The sequence below is a fragment of the Carassius gibelio genome, chromosome B20 (genome assembly GCF_023724105.1).
Source record: "Carassius gibelio isolate Cgi1373 ecotype wild population from Czech Republic chromosome B20, carGib1.2-hapl.c, whole genome shotgun sequence".
NCBI lineage: Eukaryota > Metazoa > Chordata > Actinopteri > Cypriniformes > Cyprinidae > Carassius > Carassius gibelio.
The window spans coordinates 27,180,464-27,201,566 of NC_068415.1; the positions used below are offsets into that span (position 1 = coordinate 27,180,464).

Genomic DNA, 21,103 nt, shown 5'->3' on the forward strand with positions numbered 1-21,103 from the left:
GTGTGTTAAAAGACAACTTTGCATTTTTAAGAAATGAAACATCTTGGACAATATTTTATTGTGCTGATAGCAGAGCAAGGCAAGTAAATGGCTTTTTTTTGCTGGATCTCAGTGGAGGAGATGCTCCAGTACACTAAATAGACTGCTTTTGTTTGGAAAAAGCTTATTATTTAATTAATCATCAGTCTGTCCTCTAATCTTTGTTTGCAGATTTTTATTTTTATTTTAGAGCTATATTTGAAATTTAAAACAGAGTTACTTACACTTTGATCATATTCAGATTATATTCAGTTTATGGCACTTCTCATTCATTCAGATAGTATCTGTTTACAGTGGTTGACAGTTGTAAGATACTATAATGTGATTGGTTTATGGGGCACATGTGATCTGGATTGACAGTTGTGCATTCTCCAATGGTAGAGCCACTGAAGTTGAGGTCATCTCATATAATAAATTCTTTGCTGATAGTGTGCACTACTTTATTTAACAGTCAGCAGCACTGTAAAATAGAGTTGTTCCGATTCCGATACTAGTATCGGAAAAATCTCCGATACCACAACAAATTCTGGCATCAGCATCGGCGAGTACATGAACCCATATACCGATCCGATACCATTTTCTTAAACAAGACCTAGTTATGACCGCTAGCTTTGCCTAACCGCTGCACGGTTCTTCTTCGCTGCTCAGAATGCATTGCAAAAGTTGTGCTGTGTAGCCACAAGCAACCACTGTTTACAGCAGCGAAGAAGAAATGAAGACGCGTTATCAGCATTGATATATATATTACTGGATCGCTCATCGCGTTCTAAACTGCCAACAACTGACGGCATCTTGATACTGTCCGTTATTAGTCACCGTGTACACTGAAATCAGAATCATTCTCGCCAGATTGTCCTGCCCTAGTTATTGTTTGTTATTAAAAAATTTATCAGGTTACTTGTTGTGTATGGCAAGTAAAATTCTCTTTTGCTTGCCCCTTCACAAAATCCACTTGTCCCGGACAAGCATTAATCTCGAGCCCTGGCTAAAATATAAAGACCATTTCCAGGTCAAATATTTCATCTCAAAACACTTAAAGTGCATAAGGTAGTAGCCAACAATAAAGAAAAATCAACATTACAAAAATATATTAAAGAACATGAAATTCCCACCAATAACTTTGCTAGGTCAAAGATTTCCATGGACAGCAAAATAAACAATGGTAAGCAGAGCTTACACTGAATAGTGAATTTTTTTTTTTAGTTTTTAGCAAAACATCTGAAATCACATGTAGCCTAGAGTTTAAGTGTTTTAAAACAGCATAAGAGCATTAAATATGATTATATATTCTCATTCTATTTTAATATTTATATAAATGTATTTAAAAACTTATTGTTAGGTGGGATTACTGTAATTGTGATTAATTTAATAAAAAATGTGCGAATAAATTGGTTATTTTTTTAATCGACTGACAGCACTATTATTCAATAAGTTGTTCCGTTATACCAAGGATGCAGGAAACTGTTGGATATTGTGAACTGGACTGTTGAATGTTTTGGAGAAAGGCCGTGTAGTTGAATTTGAAGCAAAGCAACGGAAATCCCTTATTGCACCTTTAAGATGTTCTTAAGCGAATAAGAGCAGGAAATAATAATAAAAAATACCGCAAATTGTACACACATACCTGTAAAGCACAAAGCAGTACCTTTTTGCCAAACAAATGGGATTTACTATTAAAATTTAAACATGGAAGAAATGTTGTGTGATTTAATCCTTAAAAAAATAATGTTTGTTTCATTTAAGTAGCAGTAGTAGGCTATGTACATCTACTGAAAAATAGAAACCGGACTTTTATTTTGAGGGGTTGCTGTGAATACCTTTACAGTTCTGTGCATGTGATATGATGCTTTTGCTCAATCAAATGATCAAATGCTCATGAAGTGACTCAGAGCAGTTCTGAAGATGTTCTTCATGTGTTTACGTCGGTAGACGCTGAAATCACAGCGAGCTTCATTCCACGATAAACTGTAAATTCCGTTTCTATGAATGGATTCCACGATTCCGTCCACGTTTTCCACATCGCAGAAAACATAGGGCCCTACAATTATACCAGCACAATGTATACTCTCACACTTTAACTACTTTTATATCCTTGAACACTTCAATGATTATCTAATCAAAATAAAAGAGCAATGCTGAGAGAACTCACCGGTATCACACACACTACAGACGTGTCATGTTCAACTCAAGCAGCGGTCTAAAACTGTTTATTTATTCACCAAACAGACACAAGTTGATTTCAAGAATGAACAATGAGGTTTAGATAATTTTGAAGTTCACTGTTAAAAAAAACGGAGCAAATGGAAAGACTGATCTATATTATAGCTCTATAAATGAAGCATACAGACTTTATTAGAGATACAGAAAGACAAAAATTTCGATGAAAATGCTCAATATACTATTCATCATGTACATTAACAATGATTCAGGCAAATATAATCTAATTTAATGCAAAACTATGTGAATGCCGCTCTGTGGCGTAGCAGGATTTTCTGTCAGCTGCTTTTAAATCTGGGTCTGAAGTTTCTGGCTCTGTTTAGTGTGCAGCATCAGGTGTCTAAACAAACAGCACATGCTGTCAGTGATTTCAGCCACTAGAGACCGCTCTCATACTTTAAAGGGGGGGTGAAATGCTCGTTTTCACTCAATATCCTGTTAATCTTGAGTACCTATAGAGTAGTACTGCATCCTTCTTAACTCCAAAAAGTCTTTAGTTTTATTATATTCATAAGAGAAAGATAGTCTGTACCGATTTTTCCCGGAAAAACACGACCAGCTGGAGGCGTGACGTGTGGGCGGAGCTAAAGAATCACGAGCGCCAGTAAGCTTTTGCTTTGAGAGCGTTTGGAAGCTGTGACATTACCGTGAGGACAAAACCATCATCCAAAACAAACCATGGCTTACAGTCAGATTCAGCCGTTTATTTATGATCCAGAATCAGATCCCGAGGCTGAAACTGAACGAGAGCAGCAGCAGCAACGACTCGCTCCGAGCGGGGCTCGAACCCGGGTCTCCACATGGGAGGCGGACGAACTAACAAGGAGGCAGAGATATTTGAAGCAGTTTTACTCACCGCCTGCGGTTCCAACACACGATCGTGACCCTTTTTCGTTGGGATTGCATCATCCTTAAGAAATAAACGATACGCAAATCCGTCGTCAAACTGGGCCTTGTTTGTAAAACAAGCATCTTAGAAATACAGGGAACAAACAAAAACACTTGCACAACTCCGTTGATGCTCTGTAAAAATAAACTCCATCCACTGGTCCCTTAATGCTGTTTTTTTTGGTAATCTGTGCAGGGTTGTCTTGCCCTGGCAACCAAAAACACACTTCTTTTGTGACTTTCGCGACGCTCTCGCTCTGATCAGTGATTGTCTGTGCACAGCCTCTCTCTGCTCTGCTATACGGGAGCGCGCGCTCTTCCGGCAGACGTGCCTCAGGACCCATATAAGGAAATTCCGCTCCATCTAACGTCACACAGAGACATACTCGAAAAAAACTTTCCGAAACTTGTGACAAACTGGAAGGAGTATTTTGGGAACAAAAATACTCCTTCAAACGTACAACTTAATTTTTGAAACTTTGTCCATGTTTAGCATGGGAATCCAACTCTTAAATAGTGTAAAAAACTCAGTATGCACGAATTGGCATTTCACCCCCCTTTTAATGAAAACAGAGCCTTCTCAGTCACTCCAGCAATGGACGCAACCCGGAAAACTATCGGCATGGATTTTTGCCGATAACCGATCGTTCCTGTAATCAACTATCGGTGCCAATTAATCGGCAAAACCGATACATCAGTCGACCTCTAATAAATATATATTTTATTCATGAAAATCTAGATGGTGCCGCCTGACAGGGTTTTAACTTAACTGATGACATTAAGAGAGTTAAATGACTTGGCACAAACTGACTGGTTCATGCTGCATATGAGCTTACTGCCTGTATATAAATGGCTGGCCAGTATTCACTGGAGATTCCTGCAGTGCGCTTTCAGAGTTCTCCTAAACTCAGCTAGATAAGTAAATGGTTTTCACTCTGATTTCAGTGCATTAGTGCGTTTATCAGATGTACATTTTTAAACCAGAAAACATAATAGTTGTAACACTATGCGCAGGTTATTCGCGTAAGGAGTAATTACTAAGCATGATTTGTTCACATAACAGCAGCAGCAAGCATTCCCTTTATTCCCTTTTGATACCTCACTCATACTGCGTATGGGGAAAAGCTCCTTTTTCCTCGATACTGAAGCCTTTTTCCAATAACGCAGTGCAACTGCACTGCCATTGGTTTAATCTGTAAACCTTTTGAAACCAATGACAGCGCTGCGTAGCTGATATTGCCCAGCATCAGTGCATCAGCAGCACCACATGCATGCAGCATTTGTGTACAAATAGTATTATTGTAGCTTCATAAAGTTAATGCAGAACCATTGATTTCACTGACTATTTTAGCGATGACTTTACTACCTTTCTGGGCTTTGAACATGTCAGTTGCATTACAGTCTAAAAAGGGATAGAAAGCTTCTTGATGCAATGCAAACATCTCTCTTAAAATCTTGTTACATGTTACATGGCCCTTTAGAGCTCTGAACGTGAGCTCTGATCGTAATCACTGTGTATGCGGGTGGTCGCTGACTGTGCTCAGACGCCAAAACTACAAAGAGCTGTTGTTTTTGTTGGGTAGACGTTCCCAGTTTTGCTTGCTGCTTCCATCAGAATGCTGGATAAGATCACAGGTCCACCCGGGGGGCGTCACTTTTCTGCTGTCATGCTGCACCTTTGCGTTTGTCTGTCTGTATGTAGAAAATGCAGTCACAAAAGCAGAAACAAAGAAATTAACAAGCATCAGTATCCTCATGTTTTTTTCATATTCATCCCCCTCTATTGTAAAGTGTTCCCTGTTCCTTTTTTGCTAAAGAAGCATTTGTTACATGTTATCATCTAATAGTGTTTTGGGTAATAGGAGTCTTTTTGTTTGATGCATTTGGTTGCATTATCTATGTTAAAGTCATGCCACTATGGTTTGTGTGGGCCCCCTGAACAGCCTCCCTCTGTAAACATCACATTACAGTGTGTGTGTGTGTTTGTGTGTGTGGTGGGTGGATACTAGCCCTGTTGGGTTTTTAACACCACTTAAACCCAACTGTGGTCATTTGAATACTTATCTTTGTCATTATGACACATTTACTGTACAGTAGATCTAGAGGCATCTTCTCTGAGATTGAAAGAGAGTCAGTCCAGCTCATTTGAAAGGGAAGAAGTCTTTTAGTAAACTGGATTTGACATTGTATTAATCTCTGTCACTAAAAGACATGCACGTAGTCACTAAACCACGTAAGAGCTGTTGTGGAGTGGGATTTTATGTTTAATTGTTAGTAGCTTTCAAATTTTGAAGTGACTTTCTCAAATAAAAGAATACCAAGGGCCATATATACTAAACAATTAAAGTACACAAATTAAAGTTCATAGATGCAGCCAGCTCATTTACCAGCACCAAAAGCAGTGCAAATGGACATGTATTGCATCCGTGTGAAGCATAAAGGGGGTAAACTGACTACTGCACACCATAGTAAACCAATTTGTTTTATACATTTAAATTCTCTTCTCCCATATGCAATAAGGTCAGGCACAAAAAAAGCCCAATTTTTTTTTTTTTTTTTGTTTAGCAAATCCTGATTATGTATTTATTTTAGTTTTTTGACTCTAAAATAGGTTTTGTGTTTGTGCGAGCTGTTTGTAAATCTGGCCCTATGTGCAATATATCCATCGACCACCAGGCGGCGGTAGATTGCCTGTTTAAAATGAGAATATTTGAAAAGAGATTGTGAAAATAAGATAAGAAAAAAAAAATCAGTGTCAGATTAATAAATCAAATATTATCTTTCAGATAGTGTTTAAGTAATTTTGGTTTGTTAGTATGATGGCAATATAAAAGACAGTTATTTAAATTATTACGTTATGTATGCCAGCATTCTGTACTATTTCAGAGAAAAGTGTCCTTATGCAGTACATAAAAATACATAGCTGCCTTTGTTTTTTTGGGAAAGGGATTCTTCGCATTCTGTTTGCTTGACAAAGTTCTGCTGTCACACCAACAGTGTGTCCAATAAAACATCAAAGCTTTCAAAACTATTTACCACACAAACATCTTGACAAACTCCATCTGCATCTTCAACTATCTTCAGCTTATTTGAGGACCTTAGCATCAAAATGTCTTAAAACTCCTGTAATCATAGACCAAAGCTCGTCTTCTCTACCAATTGAACAAAACATCTCTAATAAGAGCCAGAAGTTTCACAGTAGTCTGTAGATACTTGCACTAAAAATGTGATGACCAGATGAAGCTGGGGCAGTGTGGGAGTAACACGGGATGTGTACCACTTGAGGGCAGCACGCTAACAGTATTCACTTGATGACTCCGTTACCAAGCCTTTGCTGTTGGTTTAGTTTTTTTGTACACATTTTCAGGCCGACAAAAGTCAGTTTAAACAGGATCGTCTATATTACTGTTATTGTTACAGCAGTAGTCTGATAAGATAACACTGTCCTGTTCCTGGAGGGAACATACATGACAGCCCCGGTCTAGTTTAACACACTCCAAAATACATAAGATACGAATGTTTGCAAACAACACTTATGCATCTAAACATAAGTTGTGCAAAAACTTATGGTTTCTGTAAGAGACCACCACTTTAAATGTTTCCATTTGGGTTTTTTTATATACTTATATTATTAAACTGTATACACATGGATGTGTGCATATATGTGCTGTAGGTTGCCAGCCGCTGCTGTGTGTGTGTGTGTGTGTGTGTGCGTGTGCGTGTGTGTGTGTGTGTGTGTGTGTGTGTGTGTGTGTGTGTGTGTGTGTGTGTGTGTGTGTGTGTGTGTGTGTGTGTGTGTGTGTGTGTGTGTGTGTGTGTGAGATGAGTTGAGGGCTCTGAGACGTGGCTGTGTGTACGTGGTGCAGCAGTATTTGCCAGTATAAACTAAAGACTAGTGAATATGCCTGTTTTCCTACGTCTCCTTTTCTTCTGTTCATGAAATGAAGACACAGTACTTTTCACATATGGAGCGCATTCCTTCACTCCAGGCAAACACAGTCCACTTCCTGTTTTAGTCAGCCGGCCACCCCATGTATACTGATACTATTACTCGCCAATCCACACACTCCTCCAGTGCCTCTATTTTTCCATTCGTCTAGGTTTTATCCCTCAAGTAACTCTGTTTTGTGTGGTTTGTGCGTTCTGATAGGATCGGACTGCCTCACGCAGAAGCTCTCAGTGAGGAAGCGAAGCATCTGACATGTTCTTACACGGATTTGTTTAAATCTGGACGTTCAGTGTGTTCCAGATTCAGGGTTAGATGTGTGTACGGCTCATGCTGAGTTCAGTTTGATGCTCAAGCCTGCGATCTGGCCAACTGTTTTTGTTTGAGAGATGTGGGCTGTGGAAAAGGCTCTGAATCATGAGTTGTGTGTGTCTGATTGATGTGAACCATATGGGCTGGGTTAGGTCCGATAGAGCGCTAGGATCAGAAATAAAAATGAGGTGGAAATCATCTCAGATATGCAGAGTACTGGCAGTGCTGTAGACAGGGTCCAAAATGATCACACACACAAATGAAAATTAATAGGAAAGATGATGCCGGATTTAGACAAAAGTGCTGATAATGTGATGCTCTCAAATCTTGATTGAAGACTATTAAATCGGCTACTAAAGAAAACATTCACTTCCAATCTAATGATTTCTTTCTTTCTTCCTTTTTTTTAATCTTTTGTTGTTTTTTATGTTGAAAGAAATAACACTTATATGGAGGCATTGATTAAGAGTGATAGTAAAGACTGTTATTATTATTATATAACAAATGAACACTGTTACTTTGAACTTTCTATTCATCAAAAGAATCCTGAAGAATTGAAAGAAGCAGCACGACTGTTTTCAGCATTGATTTTAACAATAAATGTTTCTTGAGCAGCAAATCAAAATATTAGAATGATTTCTGATATATATCAATATATGAAGCCTCGATGAGCATATATGTTCTTAAAATAAGCTTCTTATCTTTAAAAAAAAAATACTTGTTTAATAATTGTACATCTTCTTTAATCTTTATGCTTGATATGAGTAAATATATTTTACGTTTGATCTAAACTATATTGTTGCTAGTTAGTCTTTTAATTTCATGCTACTATAAATGTGATGCCTTGTTCTAATAACTATTATGAAAGTCCTATTATTTGTTGTATTTTTTGTTTAAACTAATTATAGAAATATTACTCTATTAAGTAATTCTGTGTGATGCCTAAAGTTATTTCAGTTTCCTCTACTGATTAAGGTGTGTACATATGTTGAATTTACATATCCATCATTTTCTGACAATTGAAAAAAAAACAAATCCTCAAAGCGACGCTGTGTTTGAGGCCTGTGATTCTTCCTGACTGTGTTTAGAGGACGCAGGGACGTATTTCCCCAGTGTGAAGCAGTGTCCTGGCCGTTACCTGCAGCCCTGCTCCGATGCGGTGAAGACCTGGTTGAGGAGCATGAAGAACAGCGGTAAAATCCTGCTGCTCATCACCAGCTCACACTCGGACTACTGCCGGCTCGTGTGTGAGCACATACTCGGGTGAGCACCATACGCTCGCTCATCAAATATCAACTCTTAGCACTGGGGCAATACAGAGATTTTGCCCTTCAAATATCTCCATACAATAATTTCTCACTCTTGCAGATCGGACTTTGAGGAGCTGTTTGACATCATTATCACTAATGCTCTGAAGCCTGGATTCTTCTCTTTGGTTCCACAGCAGAGACCCTTCAGAAATCTGGGTGAGGATCTCACAGATGTTCCCCGTGCTTCTGAAACTGACTGCAGTAAAGCTGTATGTTGTGAGTGAAGTGCAGAACGATGTTTTTGTCTTTGTATTATTAGTCTGTCAGTTCAGCCTTCAAATTCACACTTCTGCTAAAGCGGTTCCCCTCATTCAAGACACACAAACAACTGAACTTGATGAAAATTGTTTGGCTGCATGATTTTTTTTCCTCTTTTAATGGAGCCAGTTCTAAATTAGAATCAGTTCTCTGTTCCTAACCCAAGTCATGCTTGTGATACGCTGCGTTTCTGCGACTCTCAGGGTTTTAGTTTGCCTTTGTTGTGGTGTGTTTCTTGTTATTGTTTTGATCTGTTCACAATTCAAGTCGAGGTACTGATGTTTTGGGGTTATTTTGGCACTGGGATTTCATGCCATTAGTTCAATGGACCCAGCTTTTTCAACTCATATAAAACATAAACTATAGAAATTACATTATTTTCTAAATTCTCCAACAGCACGCCTTATTTTCACAAACAGGGTAATAGTTTTTACAGTTGGTTATTTTTGTAGTAAGAAGATTGATCTCAGGCATAGAACTTACAGTAGTCTTCAAAATATATATGCACAAACGTTTAATTTCTTTCAGCGTTTCTGAAATATAACACACTTTCTCATCTCTGTCTTAATAGTGGATGATGTTGAAGAAAGTGAAGGACTGCCATCTCTGGAAAAGCCTGGATGGTATTCTCAGGGCAACTGGCCTCATCTACATGAACTTCTGAAGAACATGACCAACAAAACTGAGCCCAAGGTAATGTAGGCTGAGAGTCGTTTTAGAATTGAATCGTCATTCCCAGAATCAGAACTGGATCGAATCGTGAGGTGCTTAAAGAATCCCACTCCTAGACTATAATGATTGAAATATGAAATATCCACTTGTATGACGGTAACATGTATATATAATATGTATATGTTATTATTGGTTATGGCTTTGCTACAAATGTATGAATATATCTTTGATAAGTCAATATAGAATGCTAATGTATATGCACTAAAGTACTATGAACATGCAAATATGAATACCTAAAAATCTAAGTTTTGTGACATTTCGACTGTTTAAATGTTATTTTCATGATCATTTAAGCATCACAAATGTGTGCATGTGTGTCAGCATGTGTGTGTGTGTGTGCACTGATCTGTGTCTTATCTGATGCAGGTGGTGTATTTCGGAGACAGCATGCGCTCAGACATGTTCCCGGCCTGCAGCTTTGGAAAGTGGGAGACGGTGATGATTGTGGAGGAGATGGAGGGGGAGGGCGTTCCACGTGCTAACGCGACCCCCTGTAACAGCCCCACTCCGAGTGAAGGCCCGGTGGAAAAAAAGGGCAAGTTTGAGGTGAGAGTGAAAGGCTGTTTCTGTTTAGTCAAGCTCAGGATCTTTTCCATGCTCCATCTTCAGAGATGCTATGAGTTGGCATTATGTGCTCATCTGTTTGTGGCACAAATATACAGTATATCTGTTTCTTTAAAGCAACATCAAATATCAAATTTTGTTCAGTTTAGTTACATTTTTGTGTAACTGAATTATGCTTGTAATTCCAATAAAAATACATATATTTTGATCTTGAATGTTTTATCAGAGATCTGAAAAACAGCAGCATGAATCTGCTTGCAATCAGATGTTCTTTTATACAGACACCACTGACAGGAAATGCAGTTAGCAGGAAGGAGGAAGTGGAGAATTACAGGAAAGATGGTAGATGTTCTTGTAAAAATGTGTTTATACAGCAGAAATATCATTTTTGAGGAAATCTTTTTGTAGACAGCTGTTACTTCACTCATCCCCTTACTATGTCATTTAGGGTTTATAATTTGAGATTTATTGTATATATTTTACATCTATGTATTTTACAATTTCTACATTTTCACTGAAAATATTCTCTAATAATTTTTCCTGGTCTTTGGAAAGTTAACTGTCTAAAATGTTCGTTTGATATTTAAGAGTGACTCAAGCTACTCTGCTAAAGTTGTCCTTTAATTAAGGAGCAATTACTGGTAAACAAATGCAACTCAATTAATTAATTTTAATTATACTTTATTTTATGACTTTAAATAATTAGAATATAATTACAATTAATTATACTTTATTTTAACTTGTCCTTGTTCTAGTGTAATTATACATTTAAGTACTGATATATATAACAACTAATGTTAATTAACTACATGTACTTACTACATGGTTAGGGCTAGGATTAGTATTAGGGTTTGGTTTGGGGTTACTTGCATGTAAATTATGCATCATTTATCGTTATAATACAAACCCGATTCCAAAAAAAATTGGGACATTACAAATTATGAATAAAAACAGAATGCAATGATGTGGAAGTTTCAAATTTAAATATTTTATTCGGAATACAACATAGATGACGTATCAAATGTTTAAACTGAGAAAATGTATCATTTTAAAAGGGGGGTGAAATGCTCGTTTTCACTCAATATCCTGTTAATCTTGAGTACATATAGAGTAGTACTGCATCATTCATAAATCCAAAAAGTCTTTAGTTTTATTATATTCATAAGAGAAAGATAGTCTGTACCGATTTTTGCCGGAAAAACACGACCGACTGGAGGCGTGACGTGTGGGCGGAGCTAAAGAATCACGAGTGCCACTAGGCTTTTGCATTGAGAGCATGTGGAAGCTGTGACATTACCTTGAGGGAAAACCCATCATCCAAAACAAACCATGGCTTACAGTCAGATTCAGCCGTTTATTTATGATCCAGAATCAGATCCCGAGGCTGAAACTGAACGAAAGCAGCAGCAGCAACGACTCGCTCCGAGCGGGGCTCGAACCCGGGTCTCCGGCATGGGAGGGGACGCACTAACAAGGAGGCAGAGATATTTGAAGCAGTTTTACTCACCGCCTGCAGTTCCAACACACGATCGTGACCCTTTTTCATTGGGATTGCATCATCCTTAAGAAATAAACAATACTCAAATCCGTCGTCAAACTGGGCCTTGTTTGTAAAACAAGCATCTTCGAAATGCAGGGAACAAACAAAAACACTTGCACAACTCCGTTGATGCTCTGTAAAAATAAACTCCATCCACTGGTCCCTTAATGCTGTTTTTTTTGGTAATCTGTGCAGGGTTGTCTTGCCCTGGCAACCAAAACACACTTCTTTTGTGACTTTCGCGACGCTCTCGCTCTGATCAGTGATTGTCTGTGCACAGCCTCTCTCTGCTCTGCTATACGGGAGCGTGCGCTCTTCCGGCAGAAGTGCCTCAGGACCCATATAAGGAAATTCAGCTCCATCTAACGTCACACAGAGCCATACTCGAAAAAAACTTTCCGAAACTTGTGACAAACTGGAAGGAGTATTTTGGGAACAAAAATACTCCTTCAAACGTACAACTTAATTTTTTTAACTTTGTCCATGTTTAGCATGGGAATCCAACTCTTTAACAGTGTAAAAAACTCAGTATGCATGAAATAGCATTTCACCCCCCCTTTAAGGGAAAAATAAGTTGATTTTAAATTTCATGGCATCAACACATCCCAAAAAAGTTGGGACAAGGCCATGTATACCACTGTGTGGCATCCCCTCTTCTTTTTATAACAGTCTGCAAACGTCTGGGGACTGAGCACACAAGTTGCTCAAGTTTAGGAATAGGAATGTTGTCTCATTCTTGTCTAGGCTTCTAGTTGCTCAAGTGTCTTACATCTTCCTCTTTATGATGCACCAAATGTTTTCTATGGGTGAAAGATGTGAACTGGAGGCTGGCCATTTCAGTACCCGGATCCCTCTTCTACGCAGCCATGATGTTGTAATTGATGCAGTATGTGGTCTGGCATTGTCATGTTTGAAAATGCAAGATCTTCCCTGAAAGAGACGAGGTCTGGATGGGAACATATGTTTGGAATTTGGATATACCTTTCACCATTGATGGTGCCTTTCCAGATGTGTAAGCTGCCCATGCCACACACTCATGCAACCCCATACCATCAGAGATGCATGTTTTCCGGCCTTCACCCTTACGCACAGAGATTATTCCAGACTCTCTGAATGATATTGCACTGTAGATGATGATAACTTCATACTCTTTGCAATTTTTCTCTGAGAAACTCTTTTCTGAAATTGCTCCACTATTTTATGTCCACAGCATTGGGGGAGTTGGTGATCCTCTGCCCATCTTAACTTCTGATAGACACTCTGAGAGGCTCTTTTTATACCCAATCATGTTGCCAATTGACCTAATAAGTTGCAAATTTGTCCTCCAGTTGTTCCTTATATCTACATTTAACTTTTCCGGCCTCTTTTTGCTACCTGTCCCAACTTTTTTGGAATGTGTAGCTCTCATGAAATCCAAAATGAGCCAATATTTGGCATGACATTTCAAAATGTCTCACTTTCAACATTTGATATGCCATCAATATTCTATTGTGAATAAAATATAAGTTTATGAGATTTGTAAATTATTCCATTCCTTTTTTACTCACAATTTGTACAGTGCCCCAACTTTTTTCAGAATTGGGTTTGTAGTAAGTACATGTATCAAGGACATCTTAAAAAAGAAAGTGTTTCCGAAAGTATACATGATTAGTAGAATTGTACATTTTCAGGAAAAAAAAGACTCCACTTTACATTTTCTCAACTAGACAAGATTAACATTTTCTCCATTTAAATGTAGAATTATGTGCAATTTAAATCATGCACAAGGTTAACCATGCACTTAGATTAAGACAATGACACATTTTACACAACTCAATTTTTTTTCTTTGCTATTTCGTTTCAGTGACCACAGTGACATTTACTCACTGCTTATGCAAAAAATTTATTCCAGTATTTACTATGCTCAGTTTTATTATACTGATACTTTTAAAAGCCTTGTTTAAAAGAAGTGCTGATAAGGGGTAAATTTGTATTGGGGAATTAACCAATTGACGTCTTAGATTTGTATTTTGTGGTAAATTTTTCCCTTTTCTTAGAAAAAGTCACAAAGCCAGTGCTATGCAAGTTTTTTTTTTTCTGTCAGACTATGGGAATTTCTGATCAAACGCTTCCTTTTTTTTTTTAGATCATAGAGTTTCATTCTATTGATGTCCTTCTGTTCAGTTAGGCTTACATCTTTACAACATGCTGAGAGAAATAGTTTGCTTCAGATCTCAAAATCATGTCCTTTAACTCTTATGTCAGAGGCCAGACTTTGATGGCTTGATCTCTTCTAGGACTCTTTACTCTTTGGTTGATTGTTATGAAAAGAAAATGTAATGAAGTGAGACCAGTTTTAGTTTTAAATTTACTTTTTGAAGATAAGTTTTATAAAAAAAAATTTCTTTGGTATTTTTATATAGTTTGTTTATTTATTTATTTAACAAACAATTAAATTAAATGCAGTCCAAAAGAGTAATCCAACAGACAGGGTTCAGGGTAGGCAGCAAATAATCACAAAATTATTAATAGTGCATGATTAAAAAAAACACTAAGGGAAGGCAAGGCAACACTGAAATAATCACCTAGCAGAAGACCTCAAAATGGCATCTTTGGCCATAGCAGAGGGAGCAGAGAGTTCAGGGACAGACCTTTCGACCATGACAGGACAGGTAAAGAGTTCAAAGGCGACCCCTTTGTTTGTGACAGGACAATATGCGAATTCATAAACTGCCTCCATGAACATAACAGGACCATCAGGGAGTTCATAAATGGCATCTTTGGCCATAGTAGGGTGAGCAGAGAGTTCGGGGACAGACCTTTTGATCGTGACAGGACAGGTAAAGAGTTCAAAGATGACTGGCTGCGATTTCATAAACTGCCTCCTAGAACGTAATAGGATAATCAGAGATTCAGAAATGGCTTTCGTGGCCATGACAAAATAGTTTAGAGAGTTCAGAGACAGCTTCTGTGATTCCGTTATAGGGCAGAGTTCAGGGAGAGTTCAGGACCTGCCTTTTTAGTCATGACAGGACAGTAAGAGAGCTCACAGACTGACTCCATAGCCATTACAGGACAGGCAGGGAGTTCACAGATGACCTCCATAGCCATTACATGACAGGCAGGGAGCTCACAGACTGCCTCCATAGCCATTACAGGACAGGCAGGGAGTTCACAGATGACCTCTATAGCCGTGACAGGACAGATGAAGAGCTCGGAAATAGCCTCCTTAGCCATGACAGGGTAATCTAAGTGTTAAGAATTACAGACCACCTTAGTCATTGCAGGACAAACAAAGAGTTCACAGGTAGCCTTCTTGGCCTCCTTGAGTGAATTCAGAGGCAGTTTCCATAACAGGCAGAGCTGAGAGTTCATGAACAGCTTCTTTGGCCAAGACTGGTATGACGGGATTCACTAAAGGTCTCAATTACCTCATCAGGACAGAGAAGAGTTCATAAATGGGCACCCCTGTCAAGAGGAGCTTAAGTGAACACCCTTGCCACCTCTGGAGGTTCTGGAGCAGTAGCAACAGGATCTTTAAAAGACACAGAGTTCAGAGATGGCACTTGCGGTGCAACAACAAAAGCACCAGGATACAGGGATAGTTCAAAAATAGTGTTCGTGGTTGGATCAGAGGTGACAGAGAATTCCTAGCGTTTTGGGTAGAGTGGGAGCTGGAGTGGACATCACCACCATGGGAGGTTTTGCAATGGAAGTTGCCACCTCAGAGGGACCTTGAGCAGAATCTGGAACTGGAGGAGGCTCGTAAATGGAATCTGGAACTATAGCAGGCTCTGGAATGGATTCAGGAAATAGGGTGGATTCTAGGGGGGGACTCTGGGACTAGAGGGGACTCTGGAGCGATTCATAGATTGGATCTGGTCCTGGATCAGACTAATGGACTGGAGTGGGCTCAGGGATTAGAGCCAGCTTTGTACTGTACTCAGGAACTGAAGTCAAAACTAGATTACTGTCAGGGGTCAGAGACATTACTAGACTAAGGTCAGGGGCTGGAGTGAACACTGATCTTTGTTCAGAGGCTGAAGCAGACAAGACTGGGGGGGGGGGTACATGGGCTGTGGTCAGGGGCTGGAATCATCTCTGACCTAACCTTGGGAACAGAAACCCTTGTTTGGCTCAACATAAGTCCTCTCTGGGCTACACTCGGGATCAGAAGCCATCTCTGAGCTTAACTTTGGAACAGAAGTCCTCTCTGGGCTAAACTCAGGAACAGGAGCTCTTTTTGGGCTCAACTCGGGAACAGAAGCCCTTTCTCCACTAAACTCTGAATCAGAAGCAACCTCTGGGTTAAACTTGGAAACAGAAGCATTTTCTAGGCTAAACTCTATATCAGAAGCCCTCTCTGGGCTAAACTCAGGAACTGTGATGGTGTGTGTGAGGCCCAAACTCATAAAATGGCCCTAGCCATCACAGCTAAGACGGAGAGCATGTGACTATTTCTGAGAGAGACGTGCTATGCCCAATGAGCACATTGCTATGCCCGCAGCTCAGACAGACAATAATGTTGGATCTTCCACATTTGATGCCAGTCTCAATCAAAAAAAGATAATAATACAAGAACAAAAACACTAAGGCAAGGCAACACAGAAGACCAGAAAACATTACAGGCTAACAGTAAACAGCGATGTGTGAGTGTAATCTTTATAGTCCTCCTAATTATGCACTGCTCTCCAAAACTGGAAAACATTGATTTGATTTGGTTGACTGGTCTCTCAACGCAATTGACACCATGTTCTCGACGAGAAGCTTGGGTTCAGGGGAAACTGACTGCCCTGCCGGAACGTTCGCAGCTGGCTACACGATGGACGCGTGGGAGAGATGGCGGGTCGTGTGTCTGTCGGCTCTTTCCGTGGAGGACATTGAAGACATCTACCTGCAGTGAGATGCTCTTGCGTTCCTTCTATAGACTTCTACAGATGGACTGGATGGCTGCTTGCCTGCGCTGGATTACCTCAACCCCCCCAATTTCCGTCCCCATTTGCAAAGTTCTGTGTTTGTATTGATTATGTGCTTTGTTGCTGATGTGTTTTTTCTGTTCTCACACTGTACTCCCAATAGGAGCATATTCATATTGTATGTATGTATGTATGTATGGACAGGTTGATGGCTAATTTCGCTGGTACTTGTGATTAGTAACAATAAAGGGCTACTACTAATACTAATAAAAGACAGCTGTGAACTGATGATGAGATCTGATGAGTCCAGGAAAAGGTTTATAGGAAATGGATTTCGGTGTGAATGGCAAAGGTACAGGGTGAAGTTCCCTCTAGCAGAATTTGTGGGCACTCCAACTGGCTATTGTCACAGGTTTATTTCTTTTGTTTCAGTTAACTTTTTTTTTTTTTCAGAAGAGAACGTACCTTTGATCCATTTTTTAAGTAAAAGACTATATCACACGAATCTCAACACAATCTCTCCGGTATACAATATTGAGAATGCTGAATTATATAGAATTATGCATGATGCTGCACAGATGGGTTTTTCAAGGTTGACTGACCTTGTGCTCTTTCTCTCACTCTCTCTTTTTGTTTGCCTTTCTTATAATCTTTCTCTTAGGATCAAGGAATGAAATCTCCTTCAGCTGTATCAAACCAGTGGGGCTCATATTTTGTGGATGTGCAAAAGAATGAAGGAGAGGAAACACGGAGGCTCACCTGGTGTTGCCACAGTATTCACACATACAGCACCATGGCTATACCCAGCATTGAGGCTATTGCAGGTAAGTGTATTAAACCTATATCCCAGTTTGCATTTATTGAAAAAAAAGTAAATTTTTATGAATTAGAAATGGTGCACAGTCATAAATAATTAATCATGGTACATCGTAACTTTCAAAATCGTATTGTTTTGTTTTAAAATTGTAACCGAAAAGCTTCAGATTTTTAATATCATCAGCGTTGTCATTTTATGACAATTATCTTAACCTCAGCATGGGAGAATGAGAATTAAATGACTTTTAGTATCTTTTGTAGAGTTTGGTTAATCTTAATTTCTTAATTGACTAATCAAAGACTTAAAACTTCCAGGGGATATTTCTTTTTTGTGTGTTGTTTGTATTTCTGCATGTAATCAGTCTGCAAAGTTACAAAGCACCAAATGTGACTTTGTGACTTTGCAGATCGAATACTCCCCTGGTAACTGTGGAAAATTACTGGTTCAGGCCTGATGCTGGTTAACACTGCAAATATTGACCTTTCTACAAAACATTATTTATGGTGTTTCTAAATAATATTAAATTTTATTACATTTAAACTATTTTGTCTGATTAGATTATCAGTACATTTATATAATTTAGCCCATTAAGAACTTGTTTCTGAAAGGCAAAATAATTTATTCAGCAATATCATAAGTCATCATTACTCTATTACTTTACGTATTCTTATTTGGCATTAAAATGCATCTTTTTAATTGGTGCAATTGTCCCTGACCATCTAGGGCCTTTTTTTTATATACATATTAAAATTAAATATTTCAGTCTTAAGACTTGTTCAGTGTAAATATTTATTGGCCCTATAATTGTACATGTAGTTTGTCTGTAAAACTTCCACCTTTTCCATCTCTCCTCTAGATCTTCCTCTAGACTTTAAGTTCCAGAGATTCTCTTCGGATAGGCCCGTCACGACAGGTTATTACCCCAGACCTCCAGACTCACTGCTCAAATGGGAAGAGAACTAGCCCCAAACCCTCACACCTGTGAGCATAGACCAAGAGATTGTTTCATCGTTACGTTCTGGAGCTTCACCTCAGAGCTAGACCATCCATTCGTCCAATCAGTGATAAAGCTGTGTGAATGTAACACCCAGAGCACTGTCTGTGTATTTTCTTCTCACCCCTTCCCAAATCACTACAGCATCCACAGTATGAAGTTGTGTCTGTAAACATGCTGAATATCTGTACATTGATCATTGGATGTAGGAGGAAGTCACAGTGTATTGTGCTCCCACTACCATTAAACTACTTTTAATGGTGTACAGAGAAAAGAAAACATAGCTTTCCCTTGAGCTATGTGTGTTTTTTTGTTTTGTTTTGTCCTGTTTTTATGAAGGGAATGTTATATGACCTCAAGAGGATTTGTACTTGCAGCTGTTGTAAATGCTTTCTGAGGAAAGCAAGGCACAAATGATATTGAGTATTCATGCAATCAAGAAACAGCCATGAGTTCTTTGCTCTTTTCATGATTGGCTGGTGTTTTGAGAGGGTGGTAACCTGCAGGTTTTGTAACTGGTTCAGACCTGGGCCGGTTTGTTTTACTTTCCAACATTTGATTATGATTTCAATACTTTAGCTTACTGTAGCTTACTGTATTCTGCAGATGTTCTTGTAATAAATGGAGAAATGGACGTCATACTTCCAAGCGCCAGTAATAAAAGGAATAGTTTACCCAAAACTAAAAAAAAAATTGTTGGTATTTATTCACCATCGTGTTGTTCCAAACCACTGAGTTGTTGATGGAGCATAAAGGCTTTGCTGAAGAATCTTCATGCAGCTCTTTCTATACAGCAACAGTTTAAAATTTGTAAGAAGAACACAGGAAACTAGTCTGTGTGACTAATGTGCTACATTTCAAGTCTTCTGATGCCACAAGTTGTTATTTTACTGACCATTTCTTCCTCCAGTGAGTTGTTAGCTAAAGAGCCCATGCATAAGTTGATGGATTTAGTCAGCTGAACTCAAGAACTGGATCATTGAGGTGGCTCTTTTCTCGCCGATCTTCTCAATGATGTGTTTACAGTCAGACTGATTTGTTTAACTTGCAGACTTGATGATCCAGTTACAGCAGTTCTCAGGCTAATGGCTCACTGACGGGAAAAGTTTATCAGTGAAAAAGGACTCACATTTTGGTCTGTTCCTCACATCGGAAGACAGGAAATATAGCAAACAAGTCCTACACTCTTAAAAATAAAGGTGCTTCACGATGCCATAGAATTTTGTCTAAATGGTTTCAGAAAGAGCCTTAACACCTGAAGAACCCTTCTGTTTAACAAAAGTTTCTTTGTGGCGAAAAAAGGTTCTTTAGATTATAAAAAGGTTCGAAAGAGATGTTTCTTCAAAGACAGACTTGGAACCAAAAATTGGTGCATCTATGGCATCGCTGTTAAGAACCTTTTAAGCACCTTTATATTTAAGAGTCTATGTTTGTTTTAGAAAGTCATTCACGTTTGGAACAACACAAGGTTAGTAAAGAATGAATTTTCATTTAGTGGTGAACTATTCCTTGTAAATGCCTTTCGTTTCAGGTCTTCATTGTTACTGAATGAAGAGAGGTGATTTGTTTCTGTGTATGTAATGTTATAGAAACATATTGTGTAAAAATATATTGTGCTGTTGGGTGATAGTCAGTGTAAACAGTCAGTTTCTGTCATGTGCAGGACCGGTGTTGAATGGTGCCAAGCTTTACCCTCCCATTCAGTGGTTTTATGTGTCAGGGCACATCTCTCACCCAAAACCTGTTATTTGTTTCATGTGTGTGCTGGCCCTGAGCTTTAATAATGATTTGTTTAAAACAATGTAAGTGGAATAGATGTTTTTATGTTGTGTGCTCTGATGAGGTTTCTGCATTGGGAGGCTGTTATGGATTTTACATAAAAAATGGTACAGTGTTATAAATCAGAGTATTAAGTGACACTTGGCAGCTTCATCATGAGTACAGACGTATGGAAACCCTCATCATAAGCATGACCTACTTTTCTGAAAAAAAGAAAAAAAAAGTCTCCTGTATGTCGTGAGTAGCACTAGTGCTTGTTTATTGAGGTGCAGGGAAAGTGTTCATATGTGCAGATAAAATAAAAGTGTTTAAGAAATCTCATGTGTTGATGCTCCTGATTGCCACTGCGTATTTGCAAACTATGCAGTTTTTGCTTATTGCTCACATTCAACAGCACAAATGTTTTATTCTATTTAAAGGAGATGGGTAAGGTAGATGCAAAGAAATGCATTTCATTTGAATATAAATGATAAACATTCAGTTATATTCTATTTGAATAGTTGACACCTAGACCTAACAAGATCTTTTATTTGTATTATTATTATTATTATTATTACAATCAGGATGGTGGATTCAAATTTACAAGAATATATAAGAGGAAATCTCTTAGGTCCTGTGAAAATGTATAATGTGTACATATGTTTTTGTGTGTTTGTTGCCTACACTAGTTCATTTTATATGACAAATATAAGAAGTACAACTAGGCTATTCAATGCAATATTTAAATTATGGTAAAAAATAAACGGAAGGTGTGTGTGTGTGTGTGTCAATAAATATAGTAGCCTAATTCTTTACTATATAGTGTATATTCA

The 21,103-nt window shown here is 38.5% G+C and overlaps 1 protein-coding gene across 1 annotated transcript in view; it reads left to right on the forward strand.

Moving 5' to 3' along the window:
• nt5dc1 (5'-nucleotidase domain containing 1) overlaps positions 1 to 20,607 on the forward strand; it is a 58,322-nt gene extending 37,715 nt beyond the window's left edge. Inside the window, exons 7-12 of the mRNA XM_052586272.1 lie at positions 8,491 to 8,665; positions 8,771 to 8,868; positions 9,542 to 9,663; positions 10,069 to 10,248; positions 17,363 to 17,525; positions 18,375 to 20,607. Coding sequence (XP_052442232.1) covers positions 8,491 to 8,665; positions 8,771 to 8,868; positions 9,542 to 9,663; positions 10,069 to 10,248; positions 17,363 to 17,525; positions 18,375 to 18,481 — 845 coding nt within the window. The 3' untranslated portion in view covers positions 18,482 to 20,607. The remainder of the gene's footprint in view (positions 1 to 8,490; positions 8,666 to 8,770; positions 8,869 to 9,541; positions 9,664 to 10,068; positions 10,249 to 17,362; positions 17,526 to 18,374) is intronic.
• The last annotated feature ends 496 nt before the right edge of the window (positions 20,608 to 21,103 follow it).